This window comes from Pristis pectinata, chromosome 23, assembly GCF_009764475.1.
Source record: "Pristis pectinata isolate sPriPec2 chromosome 23, sPriPec2.1.pri, whole genome shotgun sequence".
In the NCBI taxonomy this organism is placed as follows: Eukaryota; Metazoa; Chordata; class Chondrichthyes; order Rhinopristiformes; family Pristidae; genus Pristis; species Pristis pectinata.
Window position 1 is genome coordinate 29,649,809 of NC_067427.1, and position 19,489 is coordinate 29,669,297.

Here is a 19,489-nt window from a genome sequence, read left to right on the forward strand (position 1 = left end):
GGTCATGAACTTTGGTAAGAGAAATCAAAAGGAGAGAGGCTGAAAGTGTATGAAGTTCAGAGGGATCTAGGTGTTCGAGTGCATGATTCACAAAAAGCTAGCAGGCAGGTCCATCAGGTAGTTAAGAAGGAAACCTAAGAAGAAGCCTATATTGCAAAGGGGTCAGAATTTACAAACAGGCAGGTTTTGTTGCACCTGTATGGGGTGTTGGTGAGGCCTCACCTGGAATACTTCACACAGTTTTGGTCTCCTTACCTAGAAAAAGAAACATTGGAGGTAGAACAAAGGCTAATTCTTGGGATGAGAGGGTTGTCCTACCGAGAGAGACTACGTAGTTTGGGCCCGTATTCCTTGGAGTTTAGAAGAATGAGGGGTGACTTTATTCAAACATATAATCCTAAGGGGGTTTGATAGGGTACATGTTGGGGTGGAGATACAAGGATCTTTTCACTAGAGGGAGGGTCTTGAACAAAGGGACATAATGACAAGATGAAGGACGGGTCATTTAAAACTGAGTTACGTAGAAGATTCTTCTTGAAAAAGGTGGTGAATCTCTGAATCCTCTGCCCCGATGGATGGTGGAAGCTGGATCATGAGAAGTATTTAAAATGGAAGTGGATAAATCTCTCATAGATAAAGGAACAGCAGGGTATGGAGAAGTGGTGCAGAAGAGGAGTTGAAGCCAGCTTAGATCAACCATGATCATGTTAAATGGTGGAGCAGGCTTGAAGGACCTTTTGGCCTACTCCTGCTTCTGTTTGTTTGTGTGTGATGGATAGTTAGGTGGGGCTGCAAAGATAGATAGGCAGACAGACAGAGAAAGAGAAAGAGAAAGAGAGAGAGAGAGAGAGAGAGAGAGAGAGAATGTGTATTGATAGGTTTAACAATGTCTTTTCTTCTTAGACCCCCTCTAGGTTTTGACTATACACATCTATTTTGACTATTCACAATACAGAAATAAAAAGGGCTCCAGATGTCTGGGTTCTGTACTCAGAGTCTTTGGAACTGCTAATAGTCAGAGGCTGTTAAGTTAAAACCCATTAGAAGAGCACTTCAACTCTCCAAACAAACACTAAGATATGTTTATGTATGGCATTTCATGTCAAAATGCCATTGGCTCATTAAAAACAGAAACAGATGCTGAAAAATCTTGAACTTTGTATTTTGCCTTCTGAAATGTAACCCCATTGTGAATACTGAAATTGTGTTTGACCTCCTGGAATGCAATTCAAATTGTGACTTTGTAATATTTTAAAATTGTATCAAACAGCTGACAAAGATAGGAGATAGGAGAAAGGGAAAGAACTTCAGTTCCATTTGTTTAGGCCAGGAAACGGGAGGGTCAAGTGTGAAACTTAGTATTAGATCAGAGGGGAATCTACAATTTGAACAGTTAACGGTTAGCATTGTTTTATCTTAAAAGTAAAACTTCTCACCCATGCAGGCATTGCCTTCAGGGAAGGATGACAATGTCAATCATCAGAAGTCGTGCCTCTTTGGATTGTTAGCAGATTGATCCCAATACACTCATTAATATATGGAGCTTAGTTTGTCAAATGGAGGGGTAGAAACAAAAGGAAGGATGTCGTAGTGTCAGCTGCCACATTAAGGTTACTGTAATCTCTCAACATCAACTAAAGGCTTTTTACCAATGAGTAATTCTGGTCTCTTGTTATTTGTTAAATTCCTTGTCAGGACGTTCACACCTGTCCATTATAAATGTAGGCAGGAAGGTATGAGAGAACACCAACACTACAAAAGGCCACAGTGGGAGTTCCAATGCATGGCACCTGACCTCTAGGGCCTTCTATGTGTGGGTGCTGCTGGATGCAGACATAGAAGTCCAGATGGTTCTGACACTGCAGCTTAGTGGCAGATCTCTACGGAAAAGTTGTCTGGCCTCTGGGAAGATCCAGCCCACAGGTTATTCCATGGGGTATAAGTTACATTCTTTGCAACTTCAGCCAGTTAAAGGTTACTCACTGTGTAACTGCAGAATGGTACTGTTTATTCTGCAGGATAAGGGTGAGGGTGTCCCTCACTTTATAAACATACAGAATTACTCACCAGGATAGGGTTATTAGCTCTCAAACAGTACAAGCTGACATCTGGGTAAAGATGACAGTATATAATAATGCACATCCCTCTTTATTCAGCAGGATAAGGGTTTTAACACCATCGTTCAGAAATTCTAGTGCACTCTAGAGGATGAGGTTCAGGTTGGACAATGACTGTTTTGGTATCAGTTGCAAATTATTGGACTTTACCCATTTTTGCACTCATGGTGCTGCCTGGCCCTCCTCTCCCCGGGATGGGCAGGGGACGTTAGCCACAGAGCTGGAGAGTCTGGGGAGATTGGAGGTCTGCATTCTTCAGTTGGAGAGCTGGGTGGATTGTGTCAACAGTAGTATGGTGGGGTGGGGCATTGGGGGCTGTTGGAGGGGAAATGGCCTGACATTTGGGATATAAAAACTGACCTCATCCTTACCAATCTACCTGTGGGAGGCGCATGACCACAGTAGCAGAAGCGACCAACGCGCAGCTCTGGTGGAGACAAAGTGCTGTGGTCACACCAAGGATTCTCTCATGTCAATAATACAAAATGGGGTAGACTTTTTTTTAAACTTTATTTACAGCATGGCAACAGGCCCTTCCAGCCCAGCGAGTCCGCGCTGTCCATTTAAACCCATGTTAACCTACCCGTACGACTTTGGAATGTGGGAGAAAACCGGAGCACCCAGAGGAAACCCATGCAGACACATGGAGAGAACATACAAACTCCTTACAGACAGCTCTGTACAGATCTGGCAGCTCAAAGCTGGCCGTCCATGAGGTCTGTCAGGACTATCTGGATTATCATCAGCAGCAGAAATGTACACCATCACAATCTGTAAGCTCACGGCTCAGTATATCCCTCACTGTACTGTCACTGTTAGGACACAGGAACAACTCTGTTCAACAAGGAGTGCAAAAGAGAAGCAGCTTACCTCAAATGGGATGCCTCTGTGATTTGAACTGAAGCTGCCTCCTGCTCACAGAGGATCCTTCACCTTATCACCTACCTGTGTTGGTGTTAGAGAGTCTCCTGGCTGCTTCACTCATCAGGAGATGAAGCAGTTTCAATACTGCTGACATGGAGCCTTGATTCACAAGAAGTTCTTCAACACTCTTCTGTATCTTTGAAAGAAGTTCCTCCTGATCTGGAACTGAAGCAGCAGAGACCCTGTTAGCTCTGGTACAGTGGAGAATTGTACACCAGAACTGCCTCAGCCATATGCAGACCAAGTGCCAAACCTTAGTCTGTGTTGACTATAACTAGAACTAATGCCAAGTCTCAGTCAGCATTGCGTTTGAGCAGGTCAGATACCCAGCCTCAATCTGTACCATGTTCAAGCCGGTCAAACGCTCAGTCTCCCTCTGTACTGCATATAAGGAAGCCAGATGCCCAGCTTCAGAGTGTACTGTGTATAAGCAAGTCATATGCCTCGCTCAGTGTGTGTTGCATAAGCATGGGCTGCTTGCATTGTCTCAATGTATGTCACAGGTGTACAGGTTAAGTAACTTGTCTCAGGGTATACATTATATCATAGAATTATACAACGCTTCATGTTTATGCGGGTCTTTGGTCTCACTTCTTTGTTCTTCCCCAATGATATCCTATAGCTTTTCCAGGCAGGAAGAATGAAGAGAGGCCATATGGGGTACAATTCGAAATAGTCTGCAGGAACAGAGTGCTCTGAGCAGATATATACATAAATCTTTGAAGGTGGCAGGACAGGTTGACGAAGCAGTTTGGAAACATAATGGGATTCTGGCTTCATAAATGGAACCCCAGAATTTAAATGCAAACAGATTATGATGATGAACATCTATAAAAACCTGAGTCAGCTACTATGGGAATGAATAGTGTGCAATATTCACACACTATTCACACTACAGAACGGATGTCCTGACCATAGAGAAGTGCAGGAGACGTTTAGCTGAATGGTCCTAAGACTTTAGCTACCTGGAAAGTTTGGAAAATCTGCAGTTGATCGCCACAGAGAAAAGTTTGAGAGGTGGTTTGTCAGAATTGTTCAAAATCAGGACGGGTCCAGACTCACTAAGTGAGAAAAGTTGAGAACCAGAGGATATGGATTGGCAAATGGACCAAAAGCAACAGAAGGAAAGTTATTCACACATCAGCTAACCATGATCTGGAATTCACTGCCATAAAGAGTGTTGAAAGCAGATTCACTCATGACTTTAAAAAAGGAATTAAGTAAGTATTGGAAAAACTTGGGAGGCCCACAGGGAAGAAGTGGGGGAGGAGCACTGGATTGCTCCTACAAAAGCAGACATGGGCTCTGCAGGTTGAGCAACCTCTTCTCTGCTGTCATGGTTCTGGGATCCTAAGTATTTATCCTTTGAAACTGACTGTTGTATATGCTTTCACCGCCCTTTCAGGCTGTGCAATTCCCATTAAAAATTGTTCTGGGTGACTTCTAGTCCATTTGCCAATGGCTTCAATATGTAAACTCTCCTTGCTGACAGTTCCATCGCTGGAAGCAGTTTGTCATTGCTTCTTCCATTAATAGTACTCATGATTTTCACTCTCCTTTTAACTTGCTCTGCTCTCAGTTGTACCTGGTTACCTGGAGGGGCGTATGGTTCAGGATTCAGCCAGTCCTTTTTGTCCCTTTGAGCTACCTCCTGTTCCGCATTCTCCATGGCCTGGTGCAACATGTCACATTTGATGTCCTGCAAACTGACAAATGCATCGAATCCAAGTAGCACAAAGCTACACCAGTACCTCCCAAATCTGCAGAGACACAAACTTTCACTCACACCAGCAGAACTCAGTCCCAGAAAGCAGCAGCACAAACAGAAAATGCAGCAAGCACTCAGCAGATTAGGCAGCAAGTGTGGAGAGAACAGGCAGGATTCTGAACTGAATGTAGGGGACTCAAAATTCTCATAATGTGGGTTCAAATCTTTCCATTGTATTCTGAGAATTTGAACTTAGTTTGGAAATTAAAGCAGGAATCAATCAGTGATCATGAAACTGTTAAATTGTCCTAAAAGTCAAAGACTGATGTCCTTCAGGGAAGAAGGGCTGCAGACCTTCCACGGTCCGGCCTACATGAAACTCCGTTGCCTGTATCCTAACTCATACAAGTCTCTCTCAACCATTGCCCCCATTCCAACAAATAATATTGGCTCCTGACTGAGTAACATTTCAATTTTAAAGTTCTTATTCCTGTTATCAAAACCCTCCATGTCCTTACCTCCTGTATCTCCATAAACACCCCCAGACCTACCGTGCTAAGAGGTAGAAGGTGCTGGGAATACTCAGCAGATCGGGCAGTATCTACTGTCAGAGAAACAACTCTGCTTCTTTCTCTGCTGACGCTGCCCAACTTGCTGAATATTTTCAGCATTTTCTGTTTCATTTCAGATTTCCATCATCTGCAGTATTTTGCTTTGGAATCCTCTGTGATACCTGCATGCCTCCAATTCCACATTTTACTTGCTTCAGTTGTCAAAATCCAAAGCGATGGAATTCCCTCCTGAAACCTTGCCACTTCTCTGCTTCACTTTCTTCCATTAATTTGTCTTGTAAAACATGTTTCTTTGATTAAGGATGGGAGATTTATAATCAAGGCATTTCCAGACTGGGCAGGAGACATCAACCCCGGGAGGATGCAAGGAGGGATTCTGGGCAGGAGTGTGTTGGAAGAGCACTGTCCAGTGCATTCCATCTCTGTGCTGCCCTTCTATGGCAGGCACAGTAGTGTAGTGGTTAGCGTAACGTTATTACAGTGCCAGTGACCCGGGTTCAATTCCAGCTGCTGTCTGTAAGGAGTTTGTACGTTCTCCCCGTGTCTCCGTGGGTTTCCTCCGGGTGCTCTGGTTTCCTCCCACATTCCAAAGGTGTACAGGTCAGGAAGTTGTGGGCATGCTATGTTGGTGCTGGCAGCATGGCGACACTTGTGGGCTGCCCCCAGAACACTCTACGCAAAGATGCATTTCACTGTGTGTTTCGATGTACGTGTGACTAATAAAAATATCTTATCTCATCTTATATTATCCCATGGATTCGTGATGGAAGCGGAAAATGGGTAGTTACTCATGTATATGTATGTATTCAAGGATTGAGTGTGGCAGGGAGTATTATGTTGGATCAGTCCACACTAAAAACATCCCAATAATAGATAGTCAAGCGGGGAGAAACTTGAAGCTATCTCTATCACTAGAGAAAAGGTACTAGGCCAACTGATCATCCTAAGAGCCAATGAGTCCCCTGGGCCTGATGACCTGCAGCTTAGTGTGTTAAAGTAAGTGGGTGTGCATGGGAAGAGGACCTTACAGGGTGATTGATGCCTTGACTATAACTGGAGTTCTGGTCTCCATATTTAAGGGAGGATGTGAATGCACGGGAGGCAATGCAGAGAAGGTTCATTTTGGCTGATTCCTGGGGTGAAGGGCTTGATGTATGAAGAAAGGTTGAATAGTCTGGGCTTGTATTAATTGGAGTTTAGAAGGATGAGAGGTGATCTTATTGAAATGCATTTTCTGAGAAGGAATTGACAGCATAGATATTAAGAGGATATTTCCCCTTGAGAAGTTACCTAGACCAGGGGCCATCACTTCAGAATAAGGGTTCATCCATTTAGGACAGGGATGAGGGGCAATTACTTCACTCAGATGATTGCGAATCTCTACCCAAGAGAAAGGTGGAGGCAGAGCCAATCAATGCATTCAAGGTGGAGACTAACAGATATTTAAACTACAAGAGGTATGGGGAAAGTGCAGGAAAGTGGTGTTGAGGCCAAGGTTTAACAGCCATGATCTTGGAGCCAACTGCTTGTTACACCTACACGTTAATTTCCAGTGACTTGCGTACAAGGACACTTTCATCCCTTTGAATATCAACGTTTCCTAATCTATCATTGTATAAAAAATACATTGCTTTTCTGTTTTCTTCAATGGGAACAAAACATTTTTTCACATTATGTTTAATCTGTCATATGTCCCTTACACATTTAGCTGGTCTCTGTCCACTCTTTACACCCTCCCTACTTACAACTTCATTTGATTCCATATCATCAGCACCATGCAAATATGACACTTGGTCCCCTCATACAAATCATGGATATGGTTTGTAAAAGCTGGGACCCAGGCACCGATCCCCACAGTGTCCCACTAATCACAGCCTGCAAAAACCAGAGAAAGTTCCATTTACTCCCATTCTTTGATTTCTGTCTATTAACCATTTCTCATTTCGTGCAAGTATATCACCCCAATCCTGTGTGGTCTAACCTTGTTGACGGCCCTCCTGTGTGTGACCTGACTGAAAGCCTTCCGTAAATCTAAATACATCATATCCACTACCAGTCACATCGTGAAAGATCACCAGGAGATTGGTCAACATGATTTCATAAATCTGGTCATTCCTATTATTCTTACTGGATGTTCTGTGATCACATCCTTTAGTATGTGTCACCACTGGTGCGCTTTGGAAACACAGCAGGTTGAGGATCACTGGCAATTGGGAGATGATTGCAGCTGAAGCACTCCTGATGCCTGATGCCAGAGTGGTCCCTGATGCCAGAGCTGCAGTCAGTCCTGGGCCGGTGTCCCACCTGGGCCAGTGTTTGGGATCTAGTTAAGGTTATGGATCTGTGAAAGGTCATTGAATCCACGTTCTCTGCTCTGGAACTGTTGTCTGTACCTGGCATCGTTCTGCATCTGATGCTTTGCATATTCCACAGCGTAACTGACCAAAGAGCCGTACCAGAGGGCAATGTAGAAGTGGTGATAGAAGGTGAGAGAGGCCTGCAGGGGAACCGATTTAATCTGCATCAGCACAGTCGAGGCTCCTGTAGAAAGAGAAGAGCTGTGTTTAATGCACAACGGCCCAAGATTCCTGGACACATCAGCTGACCAGCTTATCACAGGAGAGGGCACTAAGTAAACAGTCCACATCAGAAAGCCTCCCTGTTTGTCAAAGCTCCACCTCTCGCACAGACCACCATCTGCCTATCATGTACAGTATTCCACGCATGTATGCTCCTGAAGAAATATTCTGGATAAACATTCCCTCATCCCTAAAAATACACAGCAGAGTATTCATCCACTCTCAATCTAACTATTCAGGCTGCAGAGATATCCTGGCTTAGGCAAGGCCATGGCTACATGATATCTCACTGGAAATGCAAGTGAAAGGAACATACCTTCTCTCAGATATAGGGGCGTTCATAGATCTGGTGCAAGTACTCATGAAGTTTGGCAGTGAAGCAGAAACACTCTCCTACCTCACAGTGGGCTCTCTGTACTTGGGCCAGAGTCAGATTAATGATTATCACCTTTCATTGATTCTCAGTCTTGGGGTAATTAATGCACTTAATGCTGCAAAGGAAACACATGAAACATAAAAGAGCACAATAGCTGCTCTCTGGAGACCAGGGAGCCCGAGGCTTGGCAAAACATCTCACAGAATTTTGGGCATAATCCAGAATTACCCCTTGCCACTTTAAAATGGAATTGTGATGTAAGGGCTGTGGGTGGGGCAACTACTTCCATCTCCCCTGGGAACTTGTTGACACTTGGACAACAGGGTGTTTAATCTGCGGCTCCACCTTTGTAGAGTTTTATACTACAGAAGGGTTCTGCTATGTTTTATGCATGACCTATCAATGGTTTCTTCAACCAGTGCCACTCTGTTTTATGCCTGCACTAAGAATGGTCTCTCCAACCATTTCCACTGCCCCATCTTTTCCCTACAGCCCTGCATTTCTCCCTTTTCAAGGACTTAACCAATTTTTATTTGGATGTTACTGATGAGCCTGCTCACACCACCCTTCCATAAACGTGAGATGGGTGCACACGTGTAATACCTTCCGCATAAATCTAGTAACCTTCTGCTTCCACCTTGAAAAGGGAGTTTGTAAGTAACAACCTTATAAAATGCTGAATCAGAGAATACTTGGGGTGATATTCCCCTTGTTAAAACTGTGGTTTCCCAGTCAAAACAGACCACTTCATATCTAAAGCATATTCCTCTCTTGTCCCCTGACCTGCTGAGTGCTTCTGATAGATTCTGCTCCATTCCAGAAGTCTGGTGCAGGGATGCTGACTGGCAAAGTGTTCAGCTCATGTCCCCTCACAGAGCCCTTGGTTGACCTACCTCAGTAATTAATATTTTTTCTGAGGCCCTCCCTGGGAACAAATCCAATGAAGTGGCCTGACAGGAAGCTATAATCACCGAATGTCTCGGTCAAATATCTTTCTGTGTCAGGCACCGTGTCATTCAGTGACTGAATCAGAGTCATTCACTGTAATTGAGTCACTTCCAGACACATATCAACAAGCAGTGCAACAGGCAAACACTTGGACAAAGTTGGTAGCTCCTGTGGAGTTGTACTTCAGTACGCGGTCAGGAGCTGTAGCATTAAACCCATGATAAGTAGCCACCTCCAGTAACTCTGAAATACAAGCAGAAAATGCTGGAGAGATTCAGCATGTCAGGCAACATCTGTGGAGAGAGAAACAGAGTTAATGTTTCTGGCTGATGAACTGGAGAAGTGAGGAAACAAGTGTGTTGCAAATTGAGGAGAGAGGAGGGGCGGAGAGAACAGAGGAGCTGTCTATGATCAGGGTGGAGACCAAGATTGTCCAGGTGAATTCTTTTATTTCAGATTTCCAGAAACCATTGTGCTCTGCACCTCACAGTTCCAACACTGTACCTTTCACTCTCTCGTACATTTGTCTCCCTCAATCCACACCTCCTCTTCACAGACCGATGTGAATAATGAGCGTCCATTACCCTCTCTTAGACGGCACCAACAGCATTTGGGCCATTGGTCCCCACCCTATTACAGACTTTTCACTTGTTCTCTCCTCCCTCTCCCTCTCTGCAACTTAAAGCACACTTGTTTTATAACTTCTGATGAAAGGTCATTGACCTGAAATGTTAACTGTTTCTCTCTCCACAGGTGCTGCCTGACACAGAGTTATATGGCACAGAAACAGGCCTTCAGCCCACAGTGTCCATGCCAACCAGCAAGTACCCATCTATACTGATCCCACTTATCAGCACTTGGTCCATAACTTCCCTACCTTGGCAATCCAAGTGCTTGTCTGGATACTTGATGTTGTGGGCGTACCTGCTCCCACCACCTTCCCAGCCAGTGGGATCCAGATTGCAACTACCCTCTGGGTAAAAAAGTTCTTGCTCAGATCACCTCTAAACCTCTTATCCTTTACCCTAAACCTATGCCCTCTGGTTTAAGATGCTGTGGGGAAAGGTTTCCTACTACCTACCCTACTATGCCCTTCCATAATTTTGTACACCTCCACTGGGTTCCCCTCAGTCTCTTCACTCCAAGGGAAAAAAAGCAGCTGATCCAGTCTCTCCTCATCACTGAGGGGGTTCCAAATGTTCCATCCCAGGCAACATCCTGGTGAACCTGAGTCTTTCCAGCAATTGTGTTTTTAATTTAGATTTCCAGCATCTGCAGATTTTTTTTGAGTTTGTGCTCCTGTAGGTCATTATTCCATTAGCCAATTGGGTATCAAACACCAGTAGAATATGTGGCCCAGCTAGTTTTCTCCAGTTGGATACTAGCTCTTCTGGTATTGAACATCAGCAGGCAGGAAATACTACCATTGCTATTGGAAGTAACAATTTTTAAATTTTAGTTACAGCGTGGTAACAGGTCCTTTCGGCCCAACGAGTCCACGCCGCCCATTTTAAACCCCACCTACCCATATGTCTTTAGAATGTGGGAGGAAACCGGAGCACCCGGAGGAAACCCACGCAGACACGGGAGAATTACAAACTCCTTACAGACAGCGACGGGAATCGAACCCCGATCGCTGGCGCTGTAATAGTGTCGTGCTAACAGGTATTGTACTCCCAAGTGCTAGCTCTCCTGATACTGTACCCTAAAAAGGTACTGTCACCTTTTGTACAGTACCCCAATACCCTAACAAATCACTAACTTCCCTATAACCACTCCAGTAAGGCACTGGGACCTCTGTGTCCCAGACAGGTACCACCTCCCTTGGTTTGTACAGTGAAGTACTAATTCCCTAATATTACTCCAGTTAAGCACCAGCTCTCCAGGTATTGTTTCTCAGTACCAGCTCCTCTCGTCACTAGTTCAGTAACTTTCTTGTACTCTCCCAGGTACTTTCCTCAGTGATGTACTAGATCATTTTATTACTGAGGTGCCAGCTCCCCAGGTGCGTTTCTCACTAACTATTCTAGTTATCGTCCCACTAGGTACTAGTTCCTTTTATATCATTATTCAGTGAAGTACTAGTTCCTCTTATGACTACAGTAAGGTTAGCTCCCCGGGTACTGTTCCTCAGTGAAATACCAATGATGCTCGTTATTACCCCACTAGGTATTAGCCCCGCTGACATTGTTACTCAGTTCCTCTGCCATTACCCCAGTAAATCTGTAGCTCCTCAGGTGCTGTTCCGCCATGAAGTACAAGTGTTTCCTGTTAATACTGTGGGATGGCACTGGCAGCCTCAAAGGCAGCAGAGCCCTCCTTGCAGCACTATTTTTGTTCTTCCAGTTACTCTAAGGGCCCCCATTGTCCAGCTCTGGCTGTGAAACAGTGAGGTGAATGTGAGGCTTTAAGAGTTAATGGGAATGCAGAGCTGTACAGTGGACCAAACCTGTTTGCATAATCGGTCAGTCTCGGCCCACTCAGGCCGTGGGCTTCTCCCCATTGGTTGCTGAGAGGCACCTTCATTCAGCTGCTTGCTATGATTTGCTGTGGAGCTTGTTATCAAGGACAGAGGAATGCTGCTTATCTAGAACATAGCACAGGTAGGCACAGGGCCTTTGAGTCACAGTTACAGAGCAGCAGCCACACCACGGAGACAGCTAATGCAGCCAAAGCCTGGTGAACTGAGATTGTTTATTCCACAGGGAGACAGCTTGCAATGATGGACGAGACTATTGCTTTTAAAGATGTGATGCACAATGAGTCCTCGAGCTTTAACAGTGGGACCCTGACTGATTGCAGCTACCCAGTGACGCAGGCAAGAGTTGAGATTCTTGGCGAATTTGATACCGAGGTCAGACTGCTGGGAGAGGCCATAAATACAAAAGGCTGCAATAGACCAAAGGACATGGAGGACCCAAGGCAAGGGGCTGACATGAGAAGGGTTGGACAAGCACCAGCTGGTACCCATTGTCTGGATCAGGAGGAAGGAGCTGTTGTGAAATCTGACATCACAGGGGTTCACAGGAATACAGAACTTCACAACGATATTACCATCAACATGCATGCCAGAGAGACTCTGCTAACCCTTCAGATGGAGGCTGGATCTAACAGTAAAAGACAGGGGGGTACAATGTTCGAGGAATGGACTCGTCCAAAGATGACTGAGAATCAAGCAGTGCATTCACACCAACCACACCTTCCTGTGAAGCAGGAAGTAAAGGGCAGGATCTTGGTACCCATTTGGGACTCTGAGACGACAAGACAAACCACCAAGGTATGTGACATTGAAGCCAAGGAGAATGATGTTCAAGGGAAAGAGAAAGCCCGAGATATCTGTGCAACTGAGAGCTACAGAAACAATGCCAAGGAAAGAGATGTCCACACACCGCCAATTGTAGCAGAAGCTTCAGTAAATGTAACTGTTCCCTCCAGTGTGGGTAACCCTACAGAGAAACAAGCTGGGGAGGAAGATACACCAATCAGTACATTGGTAATGGAAAACCAGGGACAGGGTTGCACTCCTTTCCAGCATAACCCCTCAACAAATGAGATGGGATGCCAGAGAAGGAATGGAGCTGGCTTAAGAGAGTGCCTGGTGGACCCTGATGATGCACTCCTGTTGTCTATCATGGGGAAAGACTTGCGAGAGTTCACTGTGGTTGACTGCGAGGTATCCTTGGCTGGAGAGGTGGGCGTTGCTGCTGGAAGAGGACAGGCAGAGGTCTGTGCAGCAAGTAGTGACTTCAGGGCAGAGAGTGATGAGCTGAGCTTCCAGGCATCTGACACAACCTCACACGTTGGTGCTGGTGTCACCCCAGGGGACGTGGAGCGGGAATGCCCTGTCTGTACCGAGCTGTTTGATTCGGGCACTCACAAACAGGCCTTGCTGAACTGCAACCACAGCTTCTGTGACAGTTGTGTGAAGACCATTATGGAGAAGGCAATCATGAGAAGCACCAGCCAGATTCGCTGCCCAGTGTGTCGCCAGAGAACCCCAATGCCGGAGTGGGAGATCCGCCAGCTTCAGGAGGAGATGACTTTCTTGAAATGGACAGAGGCAGGCAGAGTTGACAGGCTGGCTGAGGTGTCCGCACATCCCGCATCCGAGAGGAGGCTGTGCAGCTGGCTGGAGCAGGGCTTCCAACAGCGGCTGCGGACCACACGGCGCTGTGGCTACCTGCCCTGTCTACGTTACCCGTTGTGGCTGGTGAATGCACTGACACGGTGTGATCGAACATGCCCCTGGTGCTACCTGTGCTCCATCCTCCTCCTGTACGTGCTGGAGCTGCTCTGCCTCTCTCTCATCTTCACCCCCGTGATCATACTCATCTTACTCTTCACATTGTTGGGCAAAGAGTGAGACAAGGGTCATGGCTGGCACATACTGCACTGTTGTAGTTAACATCTTGGCAATAAAGTGATGTGCTGCCAGACTTCAATCATTGCACGTGAATGTTAGACCAGAGATACGTTGGAAATTGCAGGGAGTGGCATGGAGAGATTTGGATTCCAGTCTGGGAGTAACACGGATAGATGGGTGTCAGGGGATGGAGTAAGGAAGATTGTGTTAGCTTAGAGAATTGGAATGATTGGTGCTGCTTATGCTGGTAGCTGGATTGTGCAGGAGTGGACTGGCTTTGAAGGAGTCTGGAGGAATTGGATGAGCGGCTAGGAGTCAGTAGGTTTAGGGAATGTTAGCAGGCTGAAGAGTGCAGGGGATAGACGATGAAGTGGGTAAAAGTCAAAACATGTTTTGGGATGGAGTGGGTCAGAGGAGGTTATGGGATGGAGTGGGTCAGAGGGGGTTATGGGGTGGAGTGGGTCAGAGGAGGTTATGGGATGGAGTGGGTCGGAGGGGGATAGGGGGTGTGGGAATTGTAGGGGTTTAGCCCAGGGTGGGTCGGAGTTAAAGCAGGTTATGTTTTGGAATTGGTTGAAGGGTTGAGTGGGTGGGTGTTGGAGGTAATTAGGGAATGGGGAGGGCAGGAATTGGAAAGTTTAAGGGATGAAATTGGAGAGTGGGAGATGGATTGGGGAGGAGTCGGGTGTTATGTTTCGGAGTAGATAGCTGATTTAAGGGACAGAATGGGTAGGAGTTGGTTTACAGGGATTCAGCATTCACCCTGTCAAGCCCCCTCAGAGTAGTTCACCCCTTATTCTTCTGAAGTCCAATGAGTATAGGCCCACCCTCTTCAAACTTTCTGCATAGATCAGTCCCTTCATGTTAGAAATCAGTCTAGTGAAGCTTCTCTGCCCCATCTCAAATTCAAGTACATCCTTCCTTAAGTATGGACACCAAAACTGTACATAATACTCCAGATGCAGTCTCACCAGCACCCAGTGAAGCTGCATCAAAACTTCCCTGCTTTAAGATCTGTACACCTTGCAATGAAGGCCAATATTTCATTCGCCTTCTGAATCACTTGCTGACCCTGCATGCTAACTTTTTGTTTTTCATATACTAGTCCCCAGTTCCCTTTGTATTGCACCATTTTGTAGTCTTACTCTCTTTAAATAATTCTCCTTCATTCTTCCTGCATTTTTCCATATTATCCTCCATATGCCAACTTCTTGCCCACTCACCTAACCTGTCTATATCCCTTTGCACACTCTTTGTGTCCTCACAACTTGATGATCAATTGATCAATCTATCTTTGTATCAGCAGCAAATCCATCTGCAGAACACCCAGTTCCATGGTTACAGGATAATCCAGGTAATTAGAGGCCTGTGAGTCTAATGTTACTCTCAGGAAAGTTATTGGAAAAGGTTCTGAGGAACAGGATTAACCTGCACTTGGAAAGACAGGCAGGAGTGAATGAAAGATTGTCAGTTTGGCTTTGTTTGCGAGAGATCCTGTCTGATCAATGTGATTGAAGGGAACATTTGTTTATGAGGGCAGTGCATGTAGTCCACAGAGACCAGTAAGGCCTCAAGAAGGTTCTACGTGGGAAACTAATCCAAAAATTTAGAGCCCATGGGATCCAAGGCAAATTATCAAATTGGATCCAACATTGGCTTGGTAATAGGAGATGGAGGGTGATAGTGGAGGGTCACTTTTATGATTTGAAGCCTGTGACCAGTGGTGTACCACAGGCATTGGTGCTGGGGAGCTCACAGTTTGTTGTACATATAGATGATTTGGATATGAAGGTAGGAGGTAAATTTGCAGATGACATGAAAATTGATGGCATTGTTGATAATGAGAATGATAATCAGGCTACAGGAAGGTATTGACGAGTTGGTAAGAGGGGCAGAACAATGGTGAAGGGAATTTAATCCTGATAAATGTGAGGTGGTGCATTTTGGGAGGAGTAATCAGGGTAGGACCTACACAATGAATGGTGGGGCCCTAGAGAGTGTTGAGAAAAAGAGGGAGCTTGGTATACAAGTTCAAGGATGCCTGAAGCACAGGTAGATAAAGTGGTGAAGAACGCATACTGTGCGTAGTTCAGGTTACCACACTATTGGAAGGATGAGATTGCATGGGAGAAGGTGGAGAGGAGGTTCCCAGGATGTGGCCTGGGATAAAGTGTTTTAATTATGTGGACACACTGGATAAACTGGATTTGTTTTCCTTAGAGCAGCAGAGGCTGGGGGCGGGGGCTGATAGAAGTATACAAAATTATGAGAGTACGAGAGGCATAGACAGGGATGCTAACAGAAACTTTTCTGCATAGCAGAAGTGTTTACAACTAAAGGGCATAGATTTAGGGTAAGGAGTAAAGGGCTAGTGGGGTCTGAGGTAGAACCTTTTCACCCAGAGGAAGGATAAAACACTGGTTGAATGGGTGGAGTGGGCAGGAACTCTCACAACGTTTCAGATGTATCTAGACAATCACTTGAACTGCCAAGGCATAAAAAATTATGGGCCAAGTGGGAGTAAATAGGATCAGTATAGATAGGTACTTGATGGTCGGCATTGACATAGTGGGCTGAAGGGCCTGCCTCTCTGCTGTATGACTCTGAGTTCCTTCAATAAAGCCATCAAGATAGAATATAAATAGTTAAGGCCCAGCATTAACTGACTTCCAATCCGAAAATGTCCCATTGACCTCGACTCTCTGTAACCTGCTGGTTAACCCCTCCCCTTTCCTTGCCAATATATCACCCAATCCTTTAAAGGTTTGGCTGGAAGATATATGTGAGGAAGAAGCTGTTTACATGTTGAGTTGTGGTGACCTGGGTCTCACTGCCTGTGAGGGTGGTGAAAGTGAAGATAATCAATGGTGTCAAAAGGAAATTGGATCAGCATTGGCAGGGCCATGGAGAGAGAACAGGGGCCTGGTTGCTGTCTAGAAGGACATCATGGACTCAGTGGGCCAAATGGCTCTGTGCTGTAATGACACTGACTCTCCAGCTCACTGAGGGTGTCTGCAAATCACAGGGCTAAATCTAACATGCCTGGTGCTGTGGATTCAGGGTAAGGTACTCGGATTGATTCCCCCACTTGCCTTCCTCTTGTGACCAAGACATTTTCTTGCAGGGATGATCTTCCAGCTGGATTGTGGACCTCTTGACTTGGCACATTTGTCCTCATACTCCACAGTCAGGGATGGGCACTTGTCACTCTCCCTCTCCATTTTCCACCCACACTTAGTCTCCAGAGACACCTCCTCCACTAGATTTTGGTCTGGGATCATCTCCTGGTATCATTGTGGACTTCTGCCACTCATGTTCTGACCTGTGTGGTTATTGTTGTTTCTGATTAGTGGTACCTGAACATTCGTCCATAATTTAGCATAACTGAAAAGAGAAGAGATTGTAACCACGATCTGCATCTCCCCGTTGCCAGTCACTTCAACTTTCCCTCCCACACTATCACTGACATGTCAGTTCTCGGCCTCCTCCACTGTCAGAATTCCAAGCACAAACTGAAGGAACAGCACCTCATTTTCTGTCTTGGAACCTTGCAGCCTAACGGCATGAACATTGAATTCTCCCACTTTAGGTAATCCCTACCCCCCTTCCCCACAAACCACCCCCCGCCCACCTTGCTTCTTCTCTTCCCTTTCCTAGCCTCATTTTTTCTACCTTTTTTTTTCTTTCTTTCCTTACCTTTGACCCATCCCCTGGTGGATCTGCTCTCCCCTCCTCCCCCGCACCTGCCTATCACTGTCTTTTGCCTGCATCTACCTATCACCAAGCTGTGCCCATCCTGCTTCCCCCCTTTTGTCCACTTATCACTGCTCTGCTTTTACCTCCTAAATATTGGGCTTCCTCTTTGCCTATCTGATCGAAAATGTTGACCGCCTGCTTTTCTCCACGGATGCTGCCTGGCTTGCCGAATTCCTCCAGCATCATTGTGTTTTTCACTTAGTAGAACTGAACCTAAATATTTATAATAAAAGAACAGAAGATGCTGAAAATACTCAGCAAGTATCTGTGAAGAGATAGAAAAAGTTAACACAAAGTTAACATTTCAGGTTGATGACCTTTCATCAGAATTGCCTGACTTGCTGAGTATTTCTTGGGATTTTCCAATCTTATTTTAGAATTCCAAGATCTGCAGACTTTGCTTTAATGTTTTTTTCCTACACAAGTGAAACATTTAAGCTTATCAAGTTTTGGGAATGACCAGGAGAACAACAGTACAAAAACAAGTTAGTGCGTGTTATCGGACTGTGATACCAGTTGCATGGGTAACTGAAGGTTGGTGTGCCCCTCTCCTCTTAAGACTGTGTCACACGGTGGTCTTGCAATACTGGTGTGCTGTCTGACTGTCAGAATAAACAGATGTTCGCTGCCCTCCCAGTCTAAGTGAGTTATATGATACCACAACAGAGAGCCAGCAAAACAGAACACATCACACTGGCAATGAGGCAACACCACTGAGGTAGAGGAGTTCTTTGTAGTAATGGTAGGCTGCGAAGGATATTTGACTGCTACCTTGAATGGTTAAATAAGATTTTCAAGACCAACAACACTGTCGAGATTACAGGTAGAAATGTAGGAAAATGCAAATGTGATGAATAAAAGGCTCTCCTTTTGCTACAGGTTGCCTCTAATAGAAGTGGAGTGTTGCTAGATTGGTAATACTACTTCAGTTGGTGAACTTATTATTTACTGAGATCATGGAAGTTTTGTCAAACCATTTCAGTTCTGTATCTGCAGAATCTTCCAACGTTTGATCCTTGCATGCGCAGCCAGTGGCCAGGGAGATGATAAATGATTGCACACTCCCTTAGCCCACTGTGCTGCTGTCAATTTGGGCTTGTTCTGAACCATGGGTTGCAGGATTGTTTTGTTACAGATGAACATATCTATATGGGTTTCCAAAATACATGGGAGCTAGATTTCAAAACACTATCCAGAATTGCGAGCTTTACTGGGGATGGTGCTGAGAGGTGTGAGGGATATTCTGTCTCTACAGTACGCAGCGGGGCATATCTGTGCCCAACATGAGGCAGGAGAAACAACACTGGCAGGAAACCCCTAGCTCAAATGTATACACAATGTGGGATGTCTCAGTCTCTTTGTCAGGGTAACTGGGGACTGCACAGCGAGCATGCAGAGAAACACGACCTCTATCTCGCCACAAAGGGGAGGCAATGAGATTCAGGAAGAGGAATGAGATGTCTGAAGAGAAAGAAGTGGACATGGCACCTAGAAGTATACAAACTGTACCCCAAAATACACAAACTACATCCTAAAATACGCAAAATGCACCGTGAGATTTTGGGAGCCTGCTGCTGGAGAGGTCAGTACCACATATTGGTGACCATGCTACTGAGTGCTGCTGTCTGCTCTGCCATTCTTGTGCTCTCCCAGCACAAGGCTTACAATAGGAATCAGGTAAGTCTACAGCCTGGGTGGGTCTGGAGATGTTGTGGGAATGATGCCCTGCAGTTGCAGGGAGGAGCTGGGGTTCAGGCTGGGGCAAGGGTTAGTTTCTGGAAATGGTGGAGGGGCTTTAGTGAGTGTAGCAGTCAGCCAAGGAAGGTGTCATAGGCAGTAGTTGAATTTTGGGAGGTGGAAGTCATTGACTCAGAGGTGTGATCAGATGCCTGTAGATGCGCTGCTGTAATTCGGATACAACAGGCTGGGTGTTGGGGAGGGGTGGTCAGTAATATAGGGTGTATACTCTCACTCCTTGTTATCTGCTGATTTGCTTTCCGCAGGTCCACATGATCATGAATTCGGCTTGGGGCTCCATTGCAAATATTGTTGAACAAATATACTGTATGTATATACCTGTAGACACTGAGTAACCAATCATTGTCCGTATTAATATGGTGATCAGTTTCCAGACCACTTATATCAA

The 19,489-nt window shown here is 45.5% G+C and overlaps 1 protein-coding gene across 2 annotated transcripts in view; it reads right to left on the reverse strand.

The window, feature by feature from the left end:
* The window catches only part of LOC127582191 (tetratricopeptide repeat protein 28-like), a 167,224-nt gene that overhangs the window by 25,970 nt on the left and 121,765 nt on the right, over positions 1–19,489 (reverse strand). For both annotated transcript variants that reach the window (XM_052037267.1, XM_052037266.1), the window contains 3 exons: positions 7,715–7,862; positions 4,635–4,801; positions 3,063–3,206 (listed from right to left, as the gene is read on the reverse strand). In XM_052037267.1, coding sequence (XP_051893227.1) covers positions 3,063–3,206; positions 4,635–4,801; positions 7,715–7,862 — 459 coding nt within the window. The remainder of the gene's footprint in view (positions 1–3,062; positions 3,207–4,634; positions 4,802–7,714; positions 7,863–19,489) is intronic.